The following is a 26480-nucleotide window of genomic DNA, read 5'->3' on the forward strand; positions in this document are numbered from 1 at the left end:
GTGTAGGGAACTCCTCGTGTGCATCATCATAGTCCTGGGGTCACTGAGCCTTATGAGCCAGCTCTTCTTGAGTCGACCTACACAGAACATGGATGTATTTCTTTCTTTTTTCTATCTCTCTATTTGCCTCGAAGTATAGACAGACGCTCGATGTATTGACTGCTAATTGATAATGGTGCGCACAACAAGGGTACATGTGTCTGGAAAGTGAGAGACAGAGGGAAGAAGACAAAGCAATCTAGGTGTACATTCGTGACACAGAAGGACATATAGTAAGTGAGCAAGCAAGCCAAAAGGCAGGCGGCGGGGGTTGTGAACGAGGCTAGCTGTCTTCACCAGACTTCTAAGCACCTCAGAGTGTCCGAGTAATAGGCATCTGATTGTATGGCTGAAGTGAAAGACGAGATAGTACTGTGCTTCGAAAGGTACGTGGTGGTACTTACAGAAAATCGGCTTCATTGGGGTCCGTGAAAGCGTGAATTGGGGGTTGCTCATAGTTAGGCTTCTAGATCAGTATCTAAATGGGAAGAAAAGGAGAATAATGTTACAGATCACGCAGCCTTCAGCATCCCGCAGCAGAAATCATAGAGATTCGGGAAGGAACCAAGGCCGGGGGGAGGGGGGGGGGGGGGGTCTTAAATGAAAAATCAAAGCCACCCTCTCGCCTCGCGCCAGACATTCCGAAGGACCGCCCACAACGAGCGGGGAGCCGGCCGTCGCCGCCAGAACTGCAGACCCACCGCCACCGCCGACAGACTGGCGACCAGGGCTGCGGCGCCGAGCCCCCAGCCCAACAAGCGACCCTGTCTGCGCACAGCCTGCACCACCTCCGAGTATCGCTGGTTGCTGAAGCTGACGCGGGTGTACTGCGTCTGCCAGCCCAGGCCTGGCAGGTAGCGGTCCATGGTCTCCTCGACGGCCTTGCGCAGCCGGTACAGCGGAGACTTGACCCCCCAGCGCATCTCGAGGAAGTTCTGCTTGGAGAGGTCGTTGATGGCGTGCGTGTCGACCGCGCGCTGGTCCGTGTAGGCCTGCAGCGCGCGCCGGCGGGCCTCCTGGCGGCGCTCCGGGTCATCCTGCATCCCCGGGCTGAAGCTATTGCTGTAGACCCCGTGTCGATCCAGGATGTCGAACAGCGTCCGGATGTCCTCCAGCCCGGCGTTGAGGCCCTGGCCGTAAAACGGAAGGACGGCGTGCGCGGCGTCGCCGACGACGACGACGCTGGCGTCGTAGTGGTGGGGTTTGCACTTGAGGCTGATGAGGGGCAGGTGCTGGTTGGTCGTGAACTGTTCGTGCAGGGCCTGCGGGGCGATGAGGTTCGGGCACACCCCGGGGAAGTGGATGTCGAAGAACTCAACCAGTTGGTCAAGGGAGCTGGCCGAGAGGGCGTCGTAGTGGTCGGCGGGGGCGAAGAGCGTGCAGGTGAACGACCGGTCGGCCGACGGGATGGCGATGAACATGAACTCTTTGCCGGGCCAGATGTGCAGGTGGTTGGGGGAGATGAGGAAGTCGTTAGTCGTCGGGGACGGCGGAATCCGGAACTCGCACCACAGCGTGTCGATGTACTCTTGCTGGTAGTCAACGCGGGCGAACTTCATCATGTGGTAGCGCGCCGCCGAGTGGGCGCCGTCGGCGCCGATGAGGAGGTCGAAGGTCGCTTCGACCTCCGTGGCTTTGTCGTAGGGGCTGCTCCCGGGATCACGTCGTTCGAACCAGGCCCGGTTGGCGCGAAAGTCGGCCCCGACGAGTTTGTGGTTAAAGAAAAGTCGGACGTTAGGGGTCTGCTCCAGCTCATCCAGAAGGGCGTTGTTCAGGGTGCCGCGGTCGACCGCGTTGATTGCCTGATGGTGGGATGTTAGACGAGAGCTTTTGCTTGGATGCTGGATGAGGTTTTGGTTGAGGGGCATGAGAAGTATAGAGGGGGGCAACGTACTCGGCCATGAACGTCGTATGCTTGAGCAGCTTCCCAGAGCTTGCCATCTGTCCGGCCGTGGATCATGCGTCCATGCATAGGGATTGAGTCCGCGAGGACCCGGTTGATGAGTTCATCGCGGTGTGACTCCCTCATGGCGTTGATGCCTCGCTCCGACAGCGCCAAGTTGATCGACTTGGTGAAGTTTAACGGGATAGTCGCCGGGTCACGCAGATCTGTAAGCCATGTTATTGAGCCGAGTCGTTGAGGCTTATGAGAGCGCCGTTATAGATATCGAAGTGGGGTCGATAAGAAGTGGATCAGGATCGCGCGACATGGCAGAAACGGCGAACGCAGGTCGAGCTTGTGACAGGATAATGCATCAAATAGATATAACAGCGACTAAACTCACCTCCGCGTAGCTCATATACCTCAACATCGTCGCCTCGGGCTGCTGCATAGAGAGCTGCAAGGGACCCCACCGGGCCTGCGCCCACGATGACAACTTTTTGTTTGGCTGGTGTGGAATGTGCCATGGCGGGGGCGAAGGGACGATCAATGGAGAGTCTAAAAAGAATAAGTCTTACGACAGCTTTCAAAGTCAAAGACCACAGACCCTAGAAATATAGGTATACAACCTCAGGCAGTTCTGTGCTTTTGCAGCTCTTGGCTCAAAAAGTAAGAGTGGCGTGATACAAAAGATTACAAATAGATATGTTGACTGGCTGATGCGTCACAAACTCGGAAGATGAAAAGAAAAGACGGCGGGGCCCCACATGCCGTTTTCTGCCACTCCTCCCCTCCAATCAGCCGCAATTGTCCGATCAAGAGTTCCAGGGCACGTGATGTAGACGCGCGCCTCTGGATCAGCCACTAGTCTCTTTCTGGGTAGCGGTCCCGTGCCCTGCACTAGGCCGTCTCTGGAACGGTACATAGTTTTCTGCCTGGATTGGCGGAACGGCGATTGGCGCCGCTCAGCCGCGGGGGATTGTCCCATTTTTTCCCTCTTTGCGCTGCGGAACATTTCCATAGCCCTTCTGAAGCATCGCTATTTCTCTTTCTCTGCGTGCAATTTGAGACGGTCTCTTTTCTTCCATCTCTGCATTTGACACATTCTCAAGATGACTGCCGAAGTCGCTGCCCGGAAATGCATCGGTGTGGATTGCGATAAGAATGCCGGAACGCTACAGTGTCCGACTTGCCTTAAACAAGGGACGGATAGCTTCTTCTGCTCGCAGGACTGTTTCAAGAAGAGCTGGGTACGGATCTCCTTTTCTGTGCCTCTCTGCAGTGCTTGTCTCTTGACTATGGCTAACCCTCCCTTGCACAGAGCGAACACAAGACGATTCACAAGAAGAGTAATTTCCTGAGCAACCTCTTTACACCCAAAGTAGTTTCTGAACCAGATCCAGCCACGGGGCTCTACAACCCCTTCCCTTCCTACCCTTTTGCCGGCGACCTGAGGCCCGTCTACCCGCTGTCCCCCCGGAGAACTGTCCCCAAGTCCATCCCTCACCCCGACTACGCCAAGGATGGCATTCCCCGATCCGAGCAGAAGTTTGTTGGTCGCCACAACATCACTATCCTGAACAAAGAGGAGCAGGAGGGTATGCGCAAAGTGTGTCGCTTGGCTCGTGAGGTTCTGGACATTGCTGCGCGGGAGATCAAGCCCGGTGTCACAACCGACTACATTGATGAGGTGGTTCACAAGGCCTGCGTTGAGCGTGATGTAAGTGGTGTCGTTGTCTGCCCGCAGAGGATGCTACAGAGGGTATTTCGTGAATGATCTTCGCAACTTACGCGGCCTAGTCCTACCCCTCGCCGCTCAACTACGTCAATTTCCCCAAGTCGGTATGTACCTCGATCAACGAGATTATTTGTCACGGCATCCCCGATCAGCGCCCCTTGGAGGACGGCGACATTGTCAACATCGACGTGACCCTGTACCACAACGGCTTCCACGGCGATATCAACGAGACCTACTACGTCGGTGACAAGGCCAAGGCCAACCCGGACGCCGTGCGAGTCGTGGAGACCGCGCGAGAGTGCTTGGACCAGTCCATCGCGCTGGTCAAGCCCGGCATGCTGTTCCGAGACCCCGGTAATGTGATCGAGAAGCACGCCAAGTCCCGCGACTGCAGTGTGGTCAAGAGTTATTGTGGTCACGGTATCAACCAGCTCTTCCACTGCGCTCCCAACGTTCCCCACTACGCAAAGAACAAGGCGGTCGGCACGGCCAAGCCCGGCATGTGCTTCACCATCGAGCCGATGATCAACCTGGGCACTCACCGCGACCGCACGTGGCCGGATGACTGGACCAGCTCCACTGCCGATGGCAAGCTGTCGGCTCAGTTTGAGCACACGCTGCTGGTGACGGAGGATGGCGTGGAGGTTCTGACCGCTCGCCTGCCGGACTCGCCTGGTGGTCCCATTCCCATTCCCGTGGCTGAGGAACCCAAGACAGATGCATAAGATTTCTTGTTGCCAGAGAGACGAGATAGAGTAGAGCATTCATGAAGAGATTCCGTAACGTCCTTGTCAACGATTTGGTGTATTTTTTGTCCTTCGATTTTGGCGTCACTCCTTTGGAACTGTAATATTTAGAAGACATGCATAGCCACAACTATTATGATCGGGCTTTCCTCTATTCTTCCAGGGGAATCCACAATACCATGGATCCAGGATGTTTCTGCAGCATGGCTTCACTTCCAACCGGGCCGAACAACAACCTCGGCGATGGATGGGGCGGTAGATGGATAAGGAGCATAGCCAATCAATGATGATAGCAGATAATGGCAGGCGGATAACCTCCGACGGTCGGACCTGGATTAGGAATAGTAGTGCATCTTATCACGATTAGGGCCTCAGGCAAGGTGGGGATGGCAGCCTGATCCGACTGTGATTTGTCAGGAATGGGTGGGGAGGCTTATCAGCACGTGAGAAGCACTATGAAGCACCTCATAGTCCAAGCCTCCCTCGTCTCATCTTTTTTCCTTTCCTGTGCCTGCAATTCATGTGCATATTGACTCTCTAGTCTCTAGTCAGTGGAGACGGCGCTGGAGTCAATAATGCTCCCGGAAAGAACCCCGACAGAGACATCCCCGTTGCTGGGGTCTCCAAGTAACACTCAACCCACAGGGACTATCTCCAACGTCGGCGGCGATGTTGAGGCTGGCACCCAACAGCTCCCCGCGCGGGACGAGGAGGAGAATCAGACCAAATTTGCGTCGGAGGCACGCCCAAACCTGAAGTATATCCTTCCGGCGATCTCTATAGGGGTATGTATTCTTGCTTGTCCTTCCAATAGACAAAGTGCTAACTCTTTTGGCTAGATCTTCCTGTCTGCAGCCGATCAGACTATCATCATGGCTAGTTATGGTCAAATTGGTAGCGATCTCAAGGCACTGAACCTGACAAATTGGATCGCTACCTCGTACTTTTTGACTCTGACTTCCTTCCAGCCCCTGTATGGAAAATTGAGTGACATTTTTGGTCGCAAGACCTGCCTGTTGTTTGCCTATGCCATTTTCGGGATTGGCTGTCTGTTCTGTGGTCTTGCGCAGGATATCAACCAGCTCATCGCTGCACGGGTGAGTGATCCTGTTCCTCTGTACTTGATATGTGCTAATCAGGAACCCTACAACAGGTTTTCCAAGGTGTCGGAGGCGGCGGTATGACGACTGTAGTCAGCATCCTCATGAGCGACATCGTGCCTCTCCGCGAACGAGGTGTGTGGCAGGGGATCATCAACATGATCTACGCGACCGGTGCCGGAGTTGGCGCACCACTCGGTAAGACACTCGCGCTGCTACTCTCTGCTTCCCGCTGACCGGTCACTGCAGGTGGCATCTTGGCTGATTACATCGGCTGGCGATGGTGAGTCCACTCTACTGTATTGGACAAACAGAACAGACCTCTAACCCTAGGTCGCCAGGGCGTTCATCGCACAGGCACCCCTCTGCGCTCTTGCTTTCGTCGCCGTTACCTTGATGCTTCACCTGCCGACCGTGGAGGATAGTCACTGGCGGACAAAACTGGGGCGCATCGACTTTCCAGGGGCGATCGTTCTGGTGGGGGCGGTCTTCGGATTCCTGTTGGGGCTGGACCGCGGCAGCAACGTCTCGTGGACGATCCCGATCACCGTGATCTCGCTGAGCGTGTCGGTGGCGCTTTTCGCGCTCTTCGTGGTGGTGGAGTGTTTCTACGCCGCCGAGCCCTTCGCCCCGGGCCACATAATCTTCAACAAGACCTTCTTCGCCGCCTACGGCTGCAACTTCTTCAGCTTCGGCGGCTGGCTGGCCGCCCTCTTCTACATCCCGCTGTACTTCCAGGCCGTCGACGGCGTCTCAGCCACGATTGCCGGCCTGCGCCTGCTGCCCAGCATCCTCGCCGGCGTCAGCGGCTCGCTCTTCGCCGGCTTCGTGATGAAGTGGACGGGCAAGTTCTACTGGCTGACGGTCTTCGCGTACGCGCTGCTCACGCTGGGCCTGACAATCATCACCCTCGCCTCCGGCGGCGCCTTCAAGAACACCACCGTCATGGTCCTGGGCACGGTGTTCTGTGCCTTTGGCAACGGCACCGGCGTCACATCCACGCTTATCAGCCTGAGTACGCCGCCCCGCTTCCATTCCATATCCCTCAGCCCCTCCCCCTCCACCGCTAACTTTTCTGGCCAACAGTCTCAAACGCAACCCCCGAAGACCAAGCCGTCGTAACAGCCTGCTCGTACCTCTTCCGCTCCCTCGGCTCCGTCATCGGCCTCTCGCTCTCCTCGACCGTCGTGCAGCAGGTCCTTCGGGACCGGCTGCAGTGGGCCCTGCGCGACAGCGACGACATCGATTCGATCGTGGCCGGCGTCCGCCAGAGTTTGGACTTCATCAAGACGCTCGATCCCGCCGTGGCCAAGGTGGTGCGCAGCTGCTACGGCTGGGCGACCAATAAGAGCTTTGCCTTTGTGGTTGGGGTCGTGTTCTGCTCGCTTGTGTCGAGCTTTTTTATTCATGAGAAGAGGTTGAGTCGGTAAGACTTGACTTTCACATGGGATATGATTGTGTTGTGTTACCATAAGCTTTGGGCTCTGGGCTCTGCGCGGATGGAAAGGATATGGTTATGGGTTGATGTAGCGTGTTTTAGAATTCTTTGTATGTGTGCGTGTGTGTGTGTCAACAAATTCGGGTTTGTAGCCAGGGGTGAGGGGGTCTTGTTGGCTGCAGGTTTAGAGTTACTGCATGTTTTGATGGGTACATGAATATATGTCTGAATGATAGAGGGTGCGATGTCGTACGGTGCCTGCAAGTTAAAATAGTTACTGTAATTAGTGACTATAGGGAAAGTCAGAGATCAGCAATGTATCTAAAGATAGAATCACAAATCACGGTGCTCGAGAAACGGATAGCTAGCTTCAACCCAGGCAGACATCAAAACCCTGTAGGGTGATGACTGATCCCAGCCTACCGCATCAGACCTTCCACGCTCATCCTCTGGTGACATACTCAAACCCGAACCGACCAGAGCGTCTATATACTATACAGTCAGAGGGAAAGCAGAGCCACGTTCTTCAACATCCCCCCGCCCTATCCTGTTGAATAGAGAAGCAACTACCGAATCTCAGCCTTCATAGCCACCACCTCCCCCGGCCCCAGGATCCGGACCCGCCCCACCCCATCCCGCGCCTCCTCATCCAACACTACCCGATACTCCTCCTCGACATACAGCGGACTCGTCGCGCGGTAGCTGATGCTCTCCGGCAGCGGCAGCGGCAATCCCCGAGAAATCCGCGTATCGCGCCACAGATCCAGCATGGCAATCAGGTTCAACGGCCCGTGCACGACGATGTCGCGGTGGCCCTCGACCTCGCGCGCCCACGGCGTCGAGTAGTGGATCTTGTGCGGGTTGAAGGTCAAGGCCGAGAACCGGAAGAGCGTGACGGGGGTCTGCCGGAGGGTGCGCGTGTGGGTCTTGCCTGTCGTTGTCGTCGTCGTCGTCACGGTACTGGGAGTTAAGTTGCTGTTTTCAGTTGTCGTTGGTGGGGGTCGTGGGGTGGTTGATGGTGGGACGGGGGATGGTAGGGCTTTGCGGAAGATCCAGTTCCTGGTTTTCCCTTCTGGTTTAGTTTGCGTTGCATCGAGGGATGGGGCATGGGGAGATGGGGGGTTTGAGCGCCGTGCTGCAGATCTTGGGGGACTTTGGTGCAGGAGAACTATACTGAAATGAGGGGTTGCGGGGGAGGGGACCCGGACGAACGACGTACCTCCGATCTACAACCGCGACTCCATCCTCATTGCGAAACTCCTTCTCCACGCCGACCACGATCATCTCCTCGCCGGTCTTGCGGACGACCTTGGGCGAGGCGCTCAGCACCCGCGTCGTCTCGTGGACCTCCTGGCCCACTCGGAGGAAATTCGGTCGGCCGGTCGTGGCGTCCCGCGGCCATTGCACCTCCCCGCCGGCCCACATGCGGCGGGTGAAGGGGGCGGCTGGATTGTAAGAGGCGTCGGTGCCGTCGATGCCGAGTTCGGTTTCGAGGAATGCCGGGGTGAAGTAGACGAGGTGGTAGCCGGCGGGGAGCGGGGTGCCGGTGGGGAGCGGCGTCGAGGCGTTGGACAAGGATGGGGAGTTGGGGAAGAGAGAGGGCCGGTTGAGCGTGATCGACAGGAGCTGGAGTTGGTTGGCGTCGAGGATCTGCGTGCGAGTTTGTGGGCCGAGGGATTGGAAGCGCCAGAGGAAGGCTGTTGCAATGGCGGATGCGGAGGTGTCGGTGTTGGAGTTCGTGCGGAGAGAGTTATGGGTGGAGAATTGGCGGCTGGCTCTTGTTGCATTGAGGCAGTGTTTGAGCCGCATGCATCGTAGCGAGGGACAGCGTGCCATGGAGAAGGACATGGTGGGAAACTGGGTGATTCGTGGTGTTGAGTGCTGTCGATGTTGTGAAAGAAGATAGAGTCGGTGGAGAGATCTCCAACTGGCTGGCGCGGGGAGACGCAGTGGGCAATTTATACCTCGGTCGCGATGGGCCTTTCCGAGACCGGGGACTTTCCGAGTAACCGTTATGCTCGAGATCGGCATTGGACTGGGTACAGTAAAAAGACCAGATACGCAGTCAAGATAACGCGATCGCTCGAATGTGTTTCGAACTGAGTGAGTTGCAAGTTGCCTCTCATCTTGAACATCTGGCTCGGTGTACGTCTTCCTCGCGACTGTTTGCAGCATACAAAGTACCGCACAAGCGTACAAGTCCCCCCAAAGTCAGATAGCCTTGAGAAGCCAGCCATCTTCCGAGAGGACCCACTCAGTGGATCCCTTCGGCATCTCGACTAATTCATACTCAAGTAAGTTCCCGCTCAGCTCAGTAAGCCCACTGTTTGAACATTGTTTGAAATTATGCAGAAACTATAGACAGGGTATACCTTGGTATGTACTGTACTTTGGAAAATTCCCAGAATATATGTGCCCGACACATATCATATCCTGTCATCCACCTTCACAACTTTACCTTTCCAGCTTGCAATCGACTCCAGTCATCTCGCTCAAATGGAACATATTGGCTGCCCTGCAGCCAGTACAATTTATCGTCGGCAGCAACCAGTGACGGATCCACACCTTGCGACTGCAAAACATGCTTCTGTTGCTTGTTGTTCCCTGTCGTCTGCATAGCCCGCGTGATGCGCAGAAACTGCGGGGCGGCATAACGCGGCAAGTTCTTCAGAACATGTGCCGACAAACTGCTCAGTGTCTCCTGAGAAGGAGGAATCAAAGCAGTGGAATCCTCAGCGCGGGTCTGCTGTTGGAGAAGAAGAGTCGCACAGCCAGCCCGGCCATCGTGGTGGGGAAGCGCCACCCCGTACACATTCGCTTCGTGCACGTCTGCATGGCCACCTAGCACTTCGGCCACCTCGGCAGTAGACACATTCTCGCTCTTCCAGCGGTATGTATCGCCCAAACGGTCGTTGAAGTACCATCGGCCCTCTTTGTCCCATCGAACCAGGTCGCCAGTCCGGAAATAGGCGTCGCCCTTGCGCAGAACATCCCGAACAAGCTTGCCTTCCGAGGCCTTGGAGTTGTTGAAATACCCGGTGAAGGTCTCCTTAGGATCCGTGGGGTCCACCGCCCACAGCAATTCTCCAGGCTCACCTCGAGGCATCGCTTTGCAGAAGCCAGTCTTCGGGTCGCGCCAGAACTCCTGCGAGACTTCATCAATCTTGACAACCACTACACTGCGCCGGAGAATCCAACCGGTGAACCCTCCGTTCCGACCAATAGCTCCGGCGGTGAAATCATTGGAAGAAAGATTCCATGCCCCGGATGTACCCTCAGTAGATGCGTAGAACTCGGCGATGGTAGGGATATTGAAGCGCTGCTTCACTCGATTCCAGATGTCTGGACGGAGGCCGTTGCCCACTGCCAGGCGAAGGTTATGCTTCTTGTCCAGGTCCTCTCCAGTGACCGGGTCGAGAGCAGGAGGCACAGCAAGGAGGTATCTTAGAGTCTCCCCAACGTATTGGATGATTGTCGCATCACCTTCTCGTACCTCTTGCCAAAAGTTGCGCGCAGAGAATCTGCGGCCAACAAGGGCCGTGCAGCCAGCCCAGAGGCACGGCATGACAGCTAGCAGAGAGGCCGATGAGTGGTATAGTGGCATGGACTGCCTCAAGTCAGCAATCACTCTCAAGGCGAATGGAATTACCTACTGTATAATATCGGTCCGTGCTCCGAAGACCGAGCCAGTTTGTGATCATGATACCTGAGCTCCAAGCTTTTCTCCAGCCGATAATAGCAGGCTTGGGAAGACCCGTAGTCCCACTTGTATAGATAAGCAGAGCTGTATCCCGCATCCTGATGCCATCGCGGACTTTGTCGTCCTCTCGAGTGGGCTTCATTTGTAGGATCTGCGATTCCACTTCAGGTGTGAAGAAAACCACATCCACAGATCCTTTGCCTTCTCGAAACCCTGGGGAGGCGAAATCCTCAAGATGCTCAGGAGGGATCTGGGCGCGCAGCTCCTCGTCTACCAGCAGCAACCTCGCGGATGAGGTCAAGATGGAATGCGTCAGAGGCTTCCCCGTGAGATTATAATTGATAAAAGCGGGGATGGCGCCGATGCTCCAGAGACCAAACCAGATGAAGATGAAAGTTGACGAGTTCATAAAGTCCATGGCCACAACCTCCCTGGCTTTGACGCCATGCACACTCTTGAGCCAGGCACCATACTGCAATGCTATAGTGTAAGTCTCTTGGAAAGTCCATGTGCAGCTGTTGTAGACAAGAAACGGCCGGTCCTTCGTTTTAGGATTCAAGGCCTGGTCTTCGAGCTTGTAGAATAAGTTGACTTTATCGCGACGCTCGCCCGACCGGAGATTAAAGGCAATCTTGAGAAGAACCTTGATCAATATGCGATCATAGAAGAGCGAGTACTTCGCATTCAAATAAGCGAGGGTAGTGGCCAGCGCCGGCCCGGCCAGAGACAGAGGGACATCTAGCTAAGTCAGTGATATGAAACCATATACTTTTTAATGTTCTAGCATATTCACCAGGAATCTCAAGCATGCTGCCTAGCCACTAGGCAAGTGACAAGGGCTCCGGGGAGTTGGGAAGGTCAAAGGGGAAGGGATGGGGGGCAAGAGGACCTCAAATCTCGCGCGACACTCCAACAGCACAGAAGCCAAAAGAAAGTGCAAGGATAGGGGTGCAATGAATGTATTAAAGAAGGAAAAGAGGGGTGGTGGGTGAGTATCCATTCTTTAGAAGACTCATGACTTAAACGGGGCAGAACAATGAACGTCAGACATCATACCGGTTCATACCTCGGCAGGAGGACTATGCAGAGTTATGCAGTGGATGAACTTCTCCGGCATGGATGTATGAATGGGGGATAAAGTTGGGAAGGCCCCACCAACTTACCCACCTCGCCTAACATCACCGATCCCATCGATTGATCGCCTCCCCTGGATCTCATACTCCCTCGACATGATGATAGGAACCAGGCAAGGGTACCGTGCACCTCACCTTGCTGCTTTTTTTTTTTTTTTTTTTGGAATATCGATCACTTTTGTCGTCGGGCAAATATGACAAGAGTAGTTATTACAGTGACGGTGTGTCCACTTTTTCAGCCTAGGTTTCACATGGCCAAGCGATTTAGGCGTTCTGAACGTTACTCGAGGGTACTGTGCATGGATGCTAACCAATCTTCTCAGGGCTAACAATAACCCTCGTTCGTAGGTGACCCTGTCACTAAAGGCATATCGAACAACAAGGTAGCGTTAGCATGGCAGCCTTGAATAGCTTTGTGGACCCTCGGGACCCTCCAGTTGTATTTCCAATCCACCGACTGTGGGTCTCTGAAGCTTGGAGTCGCTTAGCATGACAGCAACAATAGTCATATTACTATTGGGATTCATTGGACCTCGGGATAATGATGAGGGCACTGTTCGCCATTGAAGTAGCTTTTCGCCACCACCCTGATGCGAAGTCAAGCCAAGGCGACCATTCTGTAGGCGGCGAGTGATAGGTGGACTAAGCTGGTCCTCCGACAGATCGTTGGGGTAAGTCATAGACTAGAGGGTGCGACATAGATCAGCCACGTCGGAGGTGATACTGGGCTTCAGATGATTGACCATTAGACCCTCGTAGTCGCGGTATGAGCAGCGTGCCTAATGCGGGGGCGTGTGTCAGCGCTCGGAACTAGGCGTGTCTCTGGTCCCCGATGTACAGTTTTCCGGGGGAGGAGCGCGCACGTGCGATTGGACTGAATCACAATCCCTCGAAGATCGCTTTTCTTGTTGTGGAAACATGGCATAGTAGTTTTCAGAACCACTTTTCAATGCTTCTGAGGTTATTTGACGGATGATGATTGCGCAAGCAGCAAAGTGGGTGCGGAATAAGTATATTTTCAGAGCACAGGTACAAAGGAGGGGAAGATTAGACAGGAAATTGGTCAACTTTGAGTTCACAATTGAAGCAAGTATTGCGATACTAATCTCAACGAAATCAACAAGAATGTGTTGATGGAGAAGGGAATAATCCAGACAAGAGGGTTCCTGGTACCTGTGTGCCTGCTGGCAGTGGGTACGCAGTAGCTTCCCGAGAACTCATTGGTGCCCCAGGCTGTCAGGCCGTGGCTGGTTTAGCGCATCTCCGCCCTCGTCATCGCCCCAACCCCAACCGGTTTCCCTTCCAACCTCCGCCCTCCTCATCTCTCGCCATCATCAACTTACCGCCTCTTTGCTTGTTTTTGTCGCGCGTCTCATTTCCATCCACACAAGCAATTTCCGGCCCTTCTTCCTGGTACTCTTCTTTCTTGCCCAGCCCTGTTGGTAGCCTTCTTCTGATAGGGAAGCCCGATGCACCACTTGGCTTCTTGATTACTTCGGCGTTGCTCGTCATTTACTCCGCATTGGGCGTCTCTCCGGTGCGCACCTCGATCGATATTCGCCAGCAACCTTCTTGTCTCTCCGGGTACATTGTCGCTGACAACTATACTTTCTTTCTAGCTCAGGATGAGGCTTCCATCAATACTACACCTTTCGCTGGCCTTCGGGCTCTCGTTATCTGCATCTGCTGTTGCAGCGCGGAGCAACTACTCCGAAGCCGAGCTAATACCTCCGCTCTTCTCCACCTTCAGCGATCGGCCAGACGGGTGCCCTCCGTGCTTCAACTGTCAACTAGACGCCTTCCAATGCGCCCAGTATGCATCATGCGATAGGTTCACAGGAAAATGTGTCTGTCCGCCCGGCTTCGGAGGCGATGATTGTGCACAGCCGTTGTGTGGATCGTTGGCCGATGGGCACCAGAGGTCGCCGCCGAAGGATGGGCAGTGCGCATGTAAGGATGGCTGGGAGGGTCTCAATTGTAACGTCTGTCAAACGGACGATGCTTGTAATGCCATGATGCCAGAAGGAGAGGGCGGCGTTTGCTACAAGCAAGGTGTTACTGTCAAGGAGAATTTCCAGATGTGTGATGTGACCAACCGCAAGATCCTGGACCAATTGAAGGATCGCAAGCCTCAGGTTACATTCTCATGCGAGGCAGAGGATAACACCTGCAATTTTCAGTTCTGGGTAGGCAAGGTAGAGTCCTTCTACTGCGGCCTGGATACGTGTCAGTGGGGACTGGAGACGACTCACAACCAAAACAAGACTCACTACACGTGCGAAAACATCCACTGCGAGTGTATTCCTGGACGCATGCTGTGTGGCGAGGAGGGATCCATTGACATTGGCGACTTCCTCCGAGAATCGATCGCGGGTCCGGCATCGTTTTCGTCCGTCTCGACCGAAGGAGGTAGTCCCGACGATGGAAGCAAGTTCCAGGAGCCGGCGATGGATGATTTAATCAAGGCAGTCTTTGGTGATAAAAGTATCACGCTGAACTGCAATGCAGGAGAGTGTTTGTATAGAACAGACGTCCCCGGATATACTCGCCCTGTCAAACAGATCAATACCCCTCTCATTGCTGGCGTCATTGCAGGATGTGCTCTCTTCGTCGTGGCTGTGATCTTAGCAGTATGGTACTTGTCGCGCAGGTCTTATGGTCGCATACAATTGCCCCTCTCCGACGACTCTGACGATGAGGCGGCCAAACTCCTAGCCGAACACAAGCCAGCAGCCCTGTACTGGGACAATGTCTCATACTATCTTAACGGGAGGGAAATCCTCAGTGGCATCCAGGGTGCATCCCAACCCGGTCAAATTACGGCTATCATGGGTGCTTCAGGAGCAGGCAAGACCACCTTCCTTGACATCCTTGCTAGGAAGAACAAGAGAGGCACGGTTCGTGGTGAATTTTATATCAATGGAGAGAAAATCAGCGACCATGATTTTAAATCTATGATTGGTTTTGTCGACCAAGAGGACACTATGCTTCCCACTTTGACCGTGCATGAGACTATCCTGACCAGTGCGTTGCTGCGGCTTCCTCGGGACATGAGCCGAGCTGCCAAGGAACAACGAGTATTCGAAGTCGAGAAGCAGCTTGGAATCTTACACATCAAAGATCAATTGATCGGATCCGAGGAAGGTAAAGGCCGAGGCATATCTGGCGGTGAAAAGCGACGAGTGGGAATCGCTTGCGAGCTTGTCACGAGCCCCAGTATACTTTTCTTGGATGAACCCACTAGTGGCTTGGTGAGTTTTGAAGTTCTGGTGCATGCAGCATTCGCTCACAAGTTCAATTAGGACGCGTTTAATGCCTTCAATGTTGTGGAGTGCCTGGTCACTTTGGCAAAGACATACAACCGGACTGTCATTTTCACCATTCATCAGCCGAGATCCAACATCGTGGCTCTATTCGATCGACTTATTCTTCTTGCTAAAGGAAAAACTGTCTACTCTGGCCCATTCTCGACATGTCAACAATACTTCGATCAGGCGGGATACTCTTGCCCTCCGGGCTTTAATATCGCTGATTACCTGGTTGATCTTACGATGCATGCCAGTGTTACTCGCTCTTACAGCGACGAAGTCGGATCTCCTTTGTCGAGTGCGCGTATGGATCCCCCCAAGACAGCTTCAAGCAGTTTGAGAGCGGTCAAATCCGTCGCAAGCGCATCAAACGTAAGCTTGGAGGATAATTCCAGCAGTACCTTGGAAGCGAACCGACGGCCCAAGAGTCAGCGGCGAGTCTCGCTCAAACAACGGCAGGACAGGCAACTATACTCACGGAAAAAGGACCCCGAGGCACCGTCTACACCCAAGACTGATGAAGAGGATGTGCAATTGGATGATGTGGCGGACGACACTCAGCAATGGCTGCGTCTATCCCGTCAACCTGCTATTATACCGCACCAGACTCCCGAAGAACCCGATCATTTACCACCTGTCGCTCCAGGCCAGACAGATCTTGATATCCTGGTCTCCAATTACATCTCGTCGGATATTGCCCGCTCTGTGCATGACGAAATTGTGGCCGCCATCCAGAATGCTCGGGCGGCCAACGGATTCGCCAACCCGGAAGCTCTCTCTGCTCCCCATGTTGTAACATCCAAGGGTTATGCTCGAATTGGCCTCTTCCGCCAATTCTTGATTCTCTCGCAGCGGACCTGGAGGAACCTGTACCGCAATCCGATGTTGATGCTTACCCATTTTGCGATCTCCATTCTGCTTGCTGTCCTGTGTGGTTACCTCTTCTATGGACTGACTGACGACATTAAGGGCTTCCAGAACCGACTGGGTCTCTTCTTTTTCATCCTAGCATTATTTGGCTTCAGTACCCTGACTAGTCTGACCGTCTTCTCATCGGAGCGACTTCTTTTCGTACGTGAGAGAGCAAATGGCTACTACCATCCGATTACCTATTTTGCGGCTAAAGTGGTGTTTGATATCGTACCTCTTCGACTTCTGCCACCAATCATTATGGGGATGATTGTGTATCCAATGACGGGACTGATTCCAGCCTGGGGCGAGTTTTTCCGATTCATTCTGGTGCTGGTGCTCTTTAATCTTGCCGCCGCCAACATTTGTCTTTTCATTGGTATTATCTTCCGTGACGGAGGAGTGGCCAACTTGATCGGAAGTCTTGTGATGTTGTTCAGTCTCCTGTTTGCCGGTCTTCTGCTCAACCACGACGCAATTCCCAAGTCTGCTTTGTGGCTACAAACGGTAAGTTTGTCACCAATACATTCAGTCCTTACTCATTGTACCCTGCTGACCGCTCGTCTAGCTATCTATTTTCCACTACGGCTTTGAGGCATTGATTGTCAATGAAGTGACGTATTTGACCTTGATCGATCACAAGTATGGATTGGATATAGAAGTTCCAGGCGCCTCGATTCTGAGTGCTTTTGGGTTTGATACCCTTGCCTTGTGGAAGGATGTTATCGGGCTGGCCGTCATCTCCGGCGCCTTCATTGTGATTGCATATGGCGCGATGCATATCCTGCTTGTTGAGAAGCGGTGACGGCTGTATATCTCACCTGAGCGAAACCCTAGGTGTGGCCTTTCGGTCGCATCTTATCTGGAGGGTTTGTTTCTAGGATTTTCTTACGTTATGTACTTTGTATGATGGAACACGTTGATGAGACCTTTTCTATGCGACCTTTCTTCCCTTTTCGTCTGTTCTCAATTTTGTTTCTGAAGCCATGATTTCCAAGCTGTCAATGACCAGTTACATTGTATATAGACGAATGGTCATCCATTTGATCCTCACTGGGCGCAGTAGCAAGTTATCCCTTTGCGGAACGAAGCACGTGTTCCCCCACGTCATTGGTAGTCAGCATCATGGCTGGCTAGTTTTGGCACGTGAATCTTGAAATGGGATCGGACCCAACAGGTGGGGTAGACGTGGAAGGTCTGACTGAGAAAAGGGTCACTTGGATGACAGAAGGACACAATCTCCTCTCATCAATAGATTGAACTACAGTCCTCTGGCCTCCAGGCTTGCAGTCGTAATATAACCACTGGCACGTCAGAGTCAGGACGCCATAAGCGGTGACTGTATTCCCCAGACCGGTTCACCGCCTTGGCCAGCTTCCCGAATCCCCTTCGCGGCTTTTCCCTATCGGGGCGAATCCACAACCGACTCACTTATGAACTTCACCACCTGCTTGCATCCTCCACCTTCCCCTACTACTCTCTTCTCCTCTCTTCCTTTGGTCTTCCTCTCGTAGCGCTTACTGTCGACCTCTGTTGCTTTCCAGCTCGTCTCCTACTCTATTCTTTTGAGTCTTTTTTCTTGCGGTACTCAATAACTTTCTCCCAGCCCCATATTTTTGCCCACCATGTCCGGTGAAGCCTGGCTCTATCTGTTGGCGGTGTTGATCAACGCCGTCAACTTGTTCCTTCAAGTCTTCTTCACGATTATGTATAGCGATTTGGAATGGTAAGGACTGAATACCCTGCACATTTTGACTGACAACAACCCGAGCTGGGCGTGTGATCTGATTGCTTCGGCGAATGCATCGCGACGGAACCTATTCGAAGATCTACAGCTAACTTGAGTCTTCTACAGCGACTACATCAACCCGATCGATCTCTGCAACCGTCTCAACGCTTACATTATTCCCGAAGCTGCTGTCCATGCATTCCTTACCATCCTCTTCGTCATCAATGGCTACTGGGTCGCTATTGTGCTCAACTTGCCTCTGTTGGCGTTCAATGCCAAGAAGTGCGTTACTCTCGCAACCACCGCCCTCGCAAGCGCAACGGGTCTTTCGATATGTTCGCTAACCACATTTTCCCCGCTACAGGATCTACGAGAACCAGCATTTGTTGGATGCGACCGAGATCTTCCGCAAGCTCAACGTGCACAAGAAGGTTCGCCCATCGGCTTTACGTCACACATTCTTGGCGAAGTGCCCGCTAACCACCATACTACCATAGGAATCCTTCATCAAGCTGGGCTTCCACCTGATCATGTTCTTCTTCTACCTCTACAGCATGATCGTTGCTCTTATCCGCGACGAGTCTCACTGAATTCGCAACACGGCGGAGCACGCGATGCGCAACGGCCGTCCGGGCTAATGTATCGCGGGGCGTCAAGCCTTGTCCTTTCGTTGAAACGGCCTGGATGAAGCATGGCTCTGCAAGTATCAACCTCGCTGCTGCATCCCGATTGGGTTGGATTCGCCGTACGGCACATATCTGCTGGGATGCATTCGATGCGACCGGGCGCCTGCAGCAGGAGAACTTGTAAATGACGTGACTATGAAAGATTATCATTGACGACAACGACAATGTGAAGGTGAATTTGAGCTGTTGCGGTTTTGGCTTTCTTAATTCCAAATTCGAGGAGTGGACGATGAAGGAGCTCCCTCCTATCGTGCGTTAGGGCCTTGGTCCTTGAGGCTATGTGTATGTGTGTCTAATTTCGATTTGCTTTATTTTTGCCTTGGTTCTCTGATATTGTTATATTCCTTGTTGATGTCTTCAATAATGCTGTATATACTTTCAGCGGTGTGACAATGAAGAGCGTACGATACCCTAGGTGTCTTCCAATATCATCTCCAGGTGGCTCGGATGGAGTAGTTTGACATGATATGTAGACCTCTAGGATGTCAAGTGTGGCATCGAGTAGCCGGGAGCATCGATAGGCTCTGTTAAGAATGATGGTTCTATAGATAATTGTGGATTAAGCATTCGCTTTTACACTATATAGTGTACTACAGATATACTGGGAAGCTACCTCGAGCTCGGCGGGCAATCCGTACCGCAAAGGCGGTCATGGCCGCGGCTTCCGCCCGCCCAAAGTCGCCGGAGAACCTCGACAAGCCCGCATCATCCAATCTGTCTACCTTTTGTCACGTCGTGACCAATTCTGTTCACCTGACCCCTTACCTTGCAGACTCACGTATACGAAGCAGTCTGATATCGACAGAAATGCTTCTATCCGCCTAAGACTCCGCTCTTTTCCTTGGCCGCCATGTCGGACGCCCGCCCTCGGTTGGCTTTGTCACGGTACCGTCCGATTCTCTACCTCCTCTCCGGTGTCGCAGCAGCCTACGCAATCGTCTACATACGGCAACACCTCCTTCACCCCGGGGACACTGGCGCTAATACTTCTCCTGGTGGCTCACGTCTACATCGCCGCCGCGCTGTGCGCCGCCAGCGACGCAACAACAGCAGTAACAACGAACTCCCCGATGAGTCCTTCGCCGCCGCGGCGGACACTCCCTCATCGCGGGCCATCGCGCACCTCGAACAACTCGAGCGCCACAATGGTGTCTATGGAACCTTCCGCATCGAGACCGAAGATGGCCGCCGCGTGGAAAGCGGCCTCCTCCCATCTCTCCTAGCGACGCGAGACCAGCTCATGGAGCAGGTCGGGGTGCCCCAGGACCACGCCGAGCGGATGCGGGAGATGATGGAAGATACCTTCTTGGAGTCTTTCCTCGCGCTGGATTTCCCCTCCAGTCACCGTCTGGACGAAGGCAGTCCCGAGCGGGAGTATCTGATCGAGCAACTCCAGCGGCGGGGGATCTCGCGCGCGGGCATCGAGCGGGCCCTGGTTCGGTTCAACGCGGACGATAACTACGGAGCGGATCTGCGACGACGGCGGCAGAATGGCGAGCGAGTCACGCTTTCGACGTCAAGCTTCCCGTACGAGACTGAGGAAGGCCAGTCGCCCATGACCGGGGTGCACAATGCTCCGCTGGCGGACGGCGGGGATGAGACGGTCGTGGATGACCAGAGCGTGTTCTCGTGGCGCGACGGCGCGGAACACAACAATGAAGCGGCGCCGATGCGCGATGGCCAGAACCTGCTGAATCTGCTGTATCACATCGCGGAGGACCAGGCGAGGAGGGATGGGTATATTCACCGCGGGGTGACGTGTAATAGCTGCGGTGCGATGCCGATCCAGGGCATCCGGTATCGATGTGCGAACTGTATCGATTATGACCTGTGTGAGACGTGTGAAGCCATGCAAGTCCATATCAAGACGCACATGTTCTACAAGGTGCGCATCCCCGCGCCATTCCTTGGCAGTCCACGTCAGTCGCAGCCGGTGTGGTATCCAGGGAAGCCCACGATGATGCCGCGCAGCTTGCCGAGATCGTTGTTCAAGCGGCTGATGAAGGAAACTGGGTTCGAGAACACCGAGTTGGACGCGCTATGGGATCAGTTCCGGTGCCTGGCAAATCACGAATGGGAGGACGATCCGAACAAGGTGTATATGGCAATCGACCGGAAGACTTTTGATCGGTGCTTCGTGCCGAACACTTCTCTCAGGCCACCGCCCCCGAGCTTGATTTATGATCGCATGTTCGCGTTCTACGACACTAACAATGACGGGCTAATTGGCCTGGAGGAATTCCTGAAGGGCATCGCGAGTCTGAACAATAAGAGCAATGACGAACGGCTTCGCCGTGTCTTCCGGGGCTATGATATTGATGGTGATGGCTTCGTTGAGAGGAAGGATTTCTTGCGGATTTTCCGAGCTTACTACGCCCTCAGCAGGGAGTTGACTAGGGATATGGTTGCCGGCTTGGAGGATGATTTCCTGGAAGGCAGCGCTCGGGATGTTGTTCTTGGAAGCCAACCGATCAGCTCAGCATTTCCTGGTAGCATTCCAAATGGGGAATCTTCACGGACGGGTGAGGGGAAGCGAGTCAATCATGACGGAGATCTCGAGATTGTCGACAATGAGGGCGTGCTTCGTCTCGATGGGGCGGATACTGGCGACCGCTACTCGGTGATTGGTGATGCTGCCGTTCGAAGCTATTATGGCGTCACGCGGCCGGTGTTGCCGACGACGCGCCACTCTGTTCCCGGTTCTGCCCAAGCTTCTGGAAGCCAACCGAGAAGAGAGACAAATGTAGAAGAAGCCGGGGCTGCAGCTGATGATGCGTCCAGTTCGTCTGGAGCCAGCGACCGCTGGCCTCCTCCGGAGCACATCCGCAATGAGGACATTGTCAGTGCTCTCGGAGCGTATGTTCCAGTCCATGAGATCACAGATCCTGTTGATCGGGCTCGCATCGGCACGGCCGTGTATAACAGGATGTATGCTACAGACCAAGTTCGTCTCCACGTCACCCGCCGAATGGGAGTTCATGATCGATGGAGACGGCGAGGATTCTACACAGACGAAGAGGATGGCGCCACCGCCCCTGTTGGCTATCAAAGCGATATGGACGCGGCTAGCTCAGATGAAGAGGAAGATAACGAGGGTGATGAATCACACGCAGCCGCCTCGGAGTCACACCCGCCGTCACCTCGTTCTCGGTCCTCGTCCAAAGTGCGATTCCAGGATGACCTGACGGACGACTACGACGTGAGATCAAACCCATCGACCTCATCGCGAAGCATTCTCGTGAGTGAGCGATGGGGCGGCTTCGAAGTTCCTGAAGTGGAAAGAGACGTCGGAAAGGAGATCTTGTATCAAGTCACACAACAAGGGTTCAACGAGTTGCTTGACATCCTTTTCAAGCAGAAGGAGGATCTACTAATGGAGGTTTACGAGACTCGTGCCGAGCGTAAAATATGGGCCCGTGAGATTGAACTTACAGAACAGATGGAGCATGGTAAACAGGCAGCTCAAGACCTTCCCATCGTGCAGCCGGAATCTGAAGCCGATGAGGACGCCGAGGAGGAGGAGGAGGAGGAGGAGGAGGGAGCAGAGGCAGCCATGCAGAGCATGCTCCGTGACAGTTCGCTCGACGACCTCCTCCAACGGGCCGGGTACGCCGTTGAGGGACTAGATAACGTGCAGGCTTTGGCGCCTCCGACGCCAGACTTGCATATCCCTGATGACCCGGTGGAGTCACTTATCGACCCTACCGAGACAAGACCTATTGCAGCTGCAGCGGCATTAGCGTCACCATTGAATATGCCCGTGGGATCTCGGGACAACGAGGACTGGATACCGCCTCACGCAATCTCTCCCTCCTCGCCCTCCCTCTCTGCCTCCTCTGTTGCCTCCGAAGCAGCAGCAGCAGCAGCAGAGAGTAGGCCTTCGTCCGCCGCGGCATCATACTACGATCCCACACTTCCCCACCACCGTCCCAACGAGGAAGACCTCCTCGCGACCACAACCACAAGTACCTTCCACCAAACCACCAGCCGCGGCCCATCCCCATCACCGGCTCTCCTCTCCCGCCACCGCACCGACCTCCCCACCGAGCTGCGTCTCGACCCCACCGGCTCAACCTCCTTTCCAGCGCCCACCTCGCACCTATCCGCCTCCCCCGACGCCGAGGCCACCGCCCCCAAACTCTCCCCGTCGCCCATCCAACCCCTGCCCCCACCGTCCGCCACCCTCCCGAAACGACCCAGTCCGACCCTGCCCCCGTCGCCGGTCACGCTGTCGCGCTGGGCGTACTTGAACAAGATCGAGCGCGAGGCCAAGGAGCGCGGCGGCAGCGGCGCGAAGCTTAACTTCGAGGAGTTTGCGCAGCGCATGGCGATGGATCGCGGCCGCACCTTGGCGTTCGTTGCGAGTTGGATTGAGATGGCGAGTTTTTAGTGTCTGCAGTTCGAGTCGAGTCAGTTGTCAGGGTGGGTCTGATAAATTTATGTGTATATGCACAGTACAGTACCGTTACTTATTCTAGCCTATAGCGGCGGGTGAGAATGGGTTGGGGAGTCAATCAGCATTCACGAGGATAGGGCCAGTGGCTAGGGCCGTCACTGTGTATACACCTTATTTTACCCTAACGCTCCTCTGTGATAAGCCATCCAGCAACTTGAGGAAGAAAGTCCGTGGATGTTAGGCGTTGTAAAGTGTAAAGTACATAAGTTAGTGCGGTGCCTATACGTGACATTGGGAAAAAGAAAAAAAAAGGCCTTGATATGAAAGCAACATCATACCATAAACACCATTGTATGTATCCCTTTTGAAAAGCAGAAGATGAAAAAGATAAACCTAAAGAAACAAAGAAAAGGGAACTTAATCCCAATAGCGAATAATCCCATCCAACCCGCCGGTAACAACCTTGCTGGTCTCCTGGGGATGCCAGTCGAGACAGGTGGTGGCGCCGCCCTCCTTGCCGCCGGCGAGGATCTTGTGGTACATCTTGCCGGTCTTCCAGTCCCAGAAGCAGACGTAGCCGGCGCTGTCGCCGGAGGCGAGGAACTGGCCGTCCGGGGAGCAGCGGATGTCGATGCCGTAGCCGGCGTTGTTGTGGCCGCGGAAGCTCTTCTTGCGGTTCTGGCGGAACTTGTCGGTGGCGCCGTAGACGACGATCTGGTTGTCGCCGGACTGGAAGGCGACGTACTTGCCGTTGGGGTGCGGGGCGGCGCGCGTGAGGGCGAACATGTACGGCTCGGCGATGAACTTGATGGGCACGGGGATGCCGTACTCCCAGGCGCGCAGCGACTTGTCGTCCGACGTGGAGATGAAGCGCCGGTTGTCGTCCACGAAGGTGATCGTGTTGATTGCCGCCAGGTGGTGGTCGTACTCCTGGACCAGCTCCCCGGACCGCGTGTCGAACTGCACGATCTTCTTGTCGGACATGCCCGCCAGGAACTCGTGCGAGAGCTCGGGGGACGGGTTGAACCGGATGACGTGCGGCGTCTTGCCCGTCGAGAACCGCCCCACGCACTTGCCGTACTCGGTGTCCCAGAGCTTGATCTGCCGGTCGTACGAGGCCGTGAGGAAGGTCGTCCCCGTCGGGTGGAAGTCCGTGTCCGTGATCGCCTTGCTGTGGCCCGAGAAGGTCCGCAGCAGCTCGCGCGAGTGGTACGCGTCCCAGATCTTGGCCTGGCCGTCCGCGGCCGCCGACAGGAGCAGGTGGCCCGACCGCGGGAAGAAGCGCAGCGAGGTGATCGGCTTGGTGTGCGATTTCCACGTGTGGATGAGTTTCTTGGGGATGAAGTTCTTTGTGCTGCCGGGCTCCCGACGGAGGTCGATGTCCAGGTCCTGCGGGATGTGCATGTACGTCCGGCCCTGGTAGTCGAACTGCTCGCTGCCGTGGAACTCGGTCGTCTCCGCGGTGGTCGAGTCGTCCTGGTAGTCGGTCGCCAGCTTGTCCATGGGCAGGGGGATGTGCGAGAGCGGTGCCTGGGCGGCGTCCACCTCGTCCTCGTACACGTATTCCTCGTCGCTGGCCAGCTCGCGGTCCCCCTCCGCCTCGTCGCCGTCCACGGCCCGCTCGTCGTAGTAGTGGTCGTCGGACTGGTATTTCGCCCACGGGCCCAGGTAGGCGCCCTCCCCTTCGACGATGCTCGAGTCTCCCTTCCGCTGCCGCTTGGCGCGCAGCGCCGCGGAGACGGCCTTGGACGGTTTCATCTGGATCACGTCGCGGCCGCCGAACTGGGCGGCGTGGGCGAGGTTGCCGACGAACTGCTCGGGCTGTGTCGGGTTGCGCGTGTAGCCGAGACTCTGGAAGGTGCGGTGCTGCGCCGTGAAGGTCGCTTCGCTGATGGCGGCCTCTTCGGCGTATCCGGTGGGGACATTCTTGCGCTTGAGGCCGTGGGCCCCTCCGGTGGCTTTGAACGGGTTGACCGGGCCTTGGGATGGTCGGGAAAGGTCATCGTATGTGGCGTTGTAGGTCAGGGCGGTCGAGGAGGTGTTAGCTAGCATCATCTGCATGTGTCCTTGATCCTGTAGGACTGTTAGCTATGCGGGGCTTTTGGAGGTGTTGTATGGCGAGGAGAGTTCGCATTCTCCAAGGGCCATCCAGCGGAGAGAGGAATCTCAAGGGACCAAACCTCTGTGTTCACTTCGGGCGCGGCGACAATCTTGGCCGCAGACGGCACCGGGGCCTGGGTTTGCGGGGCGGAGGGCGTGCTGTCATCGTCGCTAGACTCATAGCCAGCTCCAAGTAAGGACGACATGACGACTAATGGGGTTGCGATCCGAAAAAAGAAACTGGATCGTTGTTTATCGGAAAGATGGAATGAAGCTATCGGAGGCTGCTCTGCAACCCATCACTTTCCACGGAGCCGGAGCCACAATATTCCGCCCTATCTAATAATCACTACTAAGTCATTCCCTCCGTACATCACTTCAATTGATGTGGCCTTTGAACATGACAACATAATTTGGCAATATGTTTCGTACGAGGTAGGACTGAGAAAATGAAGAAAATGGAGCAAATGCACTTTGCTAATTGAAAATCATAGACGGAGAAATAAATAATCTGTCAATACAGTACAAACCGTACAGCTCTCCGATGCAACTCATCTCATCTCATCAGTATCCGGAGCACTCAGAACCAATTCTCCCGATCTCCATTGTGGCTGAGGAACAAGCCACTATCCTCGATATCCAGATGCTCAACCACTTGAAGCACCTTTCGAACACTCTCCTCCGGGAGAATCTTTCCCTCGAGGTCAGGTTTTGCCGCCTGAAACTGCTTCAGCAAGAAGTTATCCGCTTCCACTACCTGAGCGGGTTTCTCTCCTGCGACGATGTAATCAGTTATCTCGCTTGTCTGCGATAAAGGCAGAGCTACTTACCCTCCCACGTATCCACCCAGCCGGGGCTCACAGCCACCACCTTGATGCCCTTCGGCGCCAGCTCTACTGCGTACTTGGCGACTTGAACATTCACAGCGGCCTTGGCGATAGAGTACGCGACCGCCACGCTGACCGCAGCCTTCTTGATGAACGCCGTGTCGGCCATCCCGGTGGAGATGTGCACGATCTTCTTCTGGGTGCCCTTCTCGATCAGGGGCAGGAAGGCGTTGGTCGTCCAGAGACCGCCGTAGACATTCGTACTGAGCGACGGCTCGAAGCTGGCCCGCATGGCCTGCGGATCAAAGGGCATCTGGGTCGGGGTGTAGGACATGGAGGCCACATCCACGGCATTAGAGTTGTGGATTAGCACATCGAGCGACCCGCCGGTGACGGCGGCTGCCGCCGCGGCCGCCTCGAGGATCGACTGGGGGTCCGTAACGTCGCCTTTGATGGCGTGCACGTTGGGGTGCTTGGAGGTCAGCTCGGCGATCTCGGGCGATTCGGGGTTTCGCACGATGGCCAGGACTGTGTTGTTTGGATCGGCTGCGAGTTGGCGCACAAACTCGCGGCCAATGCCCTTGGAGGCTCCGGTGATAGCGTAGGAAGACATAATTCTTCGATTGGGATGAAGATGATCTGGTCAGATGACTTGCTCAGATGAGTGTGGATTGCTGTGTGATGTGTTGTTGATATCATTGTAAGATAGCGTTCGATTTCACTTCCTTATATATTCTTCAAGTTCTCGT

The 26480-nt window shown here is 54.9% G+C and overlaps 11 protein-coding genes across 11 annotated transcripts; 5 read left to right on the forward strand and 6 right to left on the reverse strand.

Moving 5' to 3' along the window:
• Positions 1-647: 647 nt before the first annotated feature.
• Positions 648-2448, reverse strand: bna4 (kynurenine 3-monooxygenase; the record flags this gene model as incomplete). Its single annotated transcript, XM_025637649.1, has 3 exons — positions 648-1841; positions 1934-2148; positions 2325-2448. The coding sequence occupies 3 exons, from the start codon at positions 2446-2448 to the stop codon at positions 648-650; spliced, it is 1533 nt and encodes a 510-aa protein (XP_025486668.1).
• A 458-nt stretch (positions 2449-2906) lies between these two features.
• Positions 2907-4559, forward strand: BO82DRAFT_359097 (methionine aminopeptidase MAP1). The gene is made up of 3 exons (XM_025636477.1): positions 2907-3171; positions 3243-3641; positions 3722-4559. The coding sequence occupies exons 1-3, from the start codon at positions 3034-3036 to the stop codon at positions 4382-4384; spliced, it is 1200 nt and encodes a 399-aa protein (XP_025486669.1). The 5' UTR covers positions 2907-3033; the 3' UTR covers positions 4385-4559.
• Positions 4560-4921: 362 nt separating this feature from the next.
• Positions 4922-7251, forward strand: BO82DRAFT_321737 (putative MFS multidrug transporter). Its single transcript, XM_025632743.1, has 6 exons — positions 4922-5190; positions 5245-5502; positions 5559-5703; positions 5755-5788; positions 5847-6520; positions 6592-7251. The coding sequence occupies exons 1-6, from the start codon at positions 4981-4983 to the stop codon at positions 6933-6935; spliced, it is 1665 nt and encodes a 554-aa protein (XP_025486670.1). The 5' UTR covers positions 4922-4980; the 3' UTR covers positions 6936-7251.
• BO82DRAFT_426106 (hydroxyacyl-thioester dehydratase HTD2) lies at positions 7047-8791 on the reverse strand (the record flags this gene model as incomplete). Its single annotated transcript, XM_025640347.1, has 2 exons — positions 7047-7903; positions 8097-8791. The coding sequence occupies 2 exons, from the start codon at positions 8789-8791 to the stop codon at positions 7510-7512; spliced, it is 1089 nt and encodes a 362-aa protein (XP_025486671.1). The 3' UTR covers positions 7047-7509.
• Positions 8792-9264: 473 nt separating this feature from the next.
• On the reverse strand, positions 9265-11668 carry BO82DRAFT_346991 (putative long-chain fatty acid transporter). The gene is made up of 3 exons (XM_025633774.1): positions 11437-11668; positions 10597-11381; positions 9265-10550 (listed from the first exon to the last, which is right to left on the reverse strand). The coding sequence occupies exons 1-3, from the start codon at positions 11450-11452 to the stop codon at positions 9390-9392; spliced, it is 1962 nt and encodes a 653-aa protein (XP_025486672.1). The 5' UTR covers positions 11453-11668; the 3' UTR covers positions 9265-9389.
• BO82DRAFT_204891 (uncharacterized protein) lies at positions 11413-11739 on the reverse strand. The gene has a single exon (XM_025630637.1). It carries the CDS (start codon positions 11641-11643, stop codon positions 11458-11460), a length of 186 nt encoding a protein of 61 aa, XP_025486673.1. The 5' UTR covers positions 11644-11739; the 3' UTR covers positions 11413-11457.
• Positions 11740-13108: 1369 nt separating this feature from the next.
• Positions 13109-16659, forward strand: BO82DRAFT_346996 (putative ATP-dependent permease ADP1). Its single transcript, XM_025633775.1, has 3 exons — positions 13109-13313; positions 13396-15027; positions 15079-16659. The coding sequence occupies exons 2-3, from the start codon at positions 13402-13404 to the stop codon at positions 16585-16587; spliced, it is 3135 nt and encodes a 1044-aa protein (XP_025486674.1). The 5' UTR covers positions 13109-13313; positions 13396-13401; the 3' UTR covers positions 16588-16659.
• A 959-nt stretch (positions 16660-17618) lies between these two features.
• On the forward strand, positions 17619-18312 carry BO82DRAFT_378787 (cornichon family protein; the record flags this gene model as incomplete). The annotated part of the gene is made up of 4 exons (XM_025637650.1): positions 17619-17719; positions 17849-18004; positions 18087-18153; positions 18220-18312. 4 exons carry the CDS (start codon positions 17619-17621, stop codon positions 18310-18312), a joined length of 417 nt encoding a protein of 138 aa, XP_025486675.1.
• Positions 18313-19168: 856 nt separating this feature from the next.
• On the forward strand, positions 19169-22798 carry BO82DRAFT_346998 (EF hand domain protein; the record flags this gene model as incomplete). The annotated part of the gene is made up of 2 exons (XM_025633776.1): positions 19169-22090; positions 22190-22798. Exons 1-2 carry the CDS (start codon positions 19259-19261, stop codon positions 22796-22798), a joined length of 3441 nt encoding a protein of 1146 aa, XP_025486676.1. The 5' UTR covers positions 19169-19258.
• A 235-nt stretch (positions 22799-23033) lies between these two features.
• On the reverse strand, positions 23034-25155 carry BO82DRAFT_359103 (WD40 repeat domain-containing protein). The gene is made up of 2 exons (XM_025636478.1): positions 24985-25155; positions 23034-24877 (listed from the first exon to the last, which is right to left on the reverse strand). The coding sequence occupies exons 1-2, from the start codon at positions 25108-25110 to the stop codon at positions 23222-23224; spliced, it is 1782 nt and encodes a 593-aa protein (XP_025486677.1). The 5' UTR covers positions 25111-25155; the 3' UTR covers positions 23034-23221.
• A 142-nt stretch (positions 25156-25297) lies between these two features.
• Positions 25298-26440, reverse strand: BO82DRAFT_359104 (SDR family oxidoreductase; the record flags this gene model as incomplete). Its single annotated transcript, XM_025636479.1, has 2 exons — positions 25399-26440; positions 25298-25339 (listed from the first exon to the last, which is right to left on the reverse strand). A coding segment is annotated over exon 1 (614 nt), but the record flags the coding sequence as incomplete, so codon positions are not given.
• Between the last annotated feature and the right edge of the window lie 40 nt (positions 26441-26480).

This window comes from Aspergillus uvarum (genome assembly GCF_003184745.1).
Source record: "Aspergillus uvarum CBS 121591 unplaced genomic scaffold BO82scaffold_84, whole genome shotgun sequence".
NCBI lineage: Eukaryota > Fungi > Ascomycota > Eurotiomycetes > Eurotiales > Aspergillaceae > Aspergillus > Aspergillus uvarum.

Bases quoted from the DNA above. Each gene is read 5' to 3' on its own strand.
- BO82DRAFT_359097 (XM_025636477.1), top strand. From the start codon at position 3,034: ATGACTGCCGAAGTCGCTGCCCGGAAATGCATCGGTGTGGATTGCGAT. The intron at 3,172-3,242 runs GTACGGATCTCC...TCCCTTGCACAG, and splicing joins ACTGTTTCAAGAAGAGCTGG to AGCGAACACAAGACGATTCA. The intron at 3,642-3,721 runs GTAAGTGGTGTC...TACGCGGCCTAG, and splicing joins AGGCCTGCGTTGAGCGTGAT to TCCTACCCCTCGCCGCTCAA.
- BO82DRAFT_321737 (XM_025632743.1), top strand. From the start codon at position 4,981: ATGCTCCCGGAAAGAACCCCGACAGAGACATCCCCGTTGCTGGGGTCT. The intron at 5,191-5,244 runs GTATGTATTCTT...TCTTTTGGCTAG, and splicing joins TTCCGGCGATCTCTATAGGG to ATCTTCCTGTCTGCAGCCGA. The intron at 5,704-5,754 runs GTAAGACACTCG...CGGTCACTGCAG, and splicing joins CGGAGTTGGCGCACCACTCG to GTGGCATCTTGGCTGATTAC.
- BO82DRAFT_346991 (XM_025633774.1), bottom strand. The intron at 10,551-10,596 runs GTAGGTAATTCC...GACTTGAGGCAG, and splicing joins GCACGGACCGATATTATACA to TCCATGCCACTATACCACTC.
- BO82DRAFT_204891 (XM_025630637.1), bottom strand. From the start codon at position 11,643: ATGGATACTCACCCACCACCCCTCTTTTCCTTCTTTAATACATTCATT.
- BO82DRAFT_346996 (XM_025633775.1), top strand. From the start codon at position 13,402: ATGAGGCTTCCATCAATACTACACCTTTCGCTGGCCTTCGGGCTCTCG. The intron at 15,028-15,078 runs GTGAGTTTTGAA...AAGTTCAATTAG, and splicing joins ATGAACCCACTAGTGGCTTG to GACGCGTTTAATGCCTTCAA.
- BO82DRAFT_359103 (XM_025636478.1), bottom strand. From the start codon at position 25,110: ATGTCGTCCTTACTTGGAGCTGGCTATGAGTCTAGCGACGATGACAGC. The intron at 24,878-24,984 runs GTTTGGTCCCTT...ACAGTCCTACAG, and splicing joins CGCCCGAAGTGAACACAGAG to GATCAAGGACACATGCAGAT.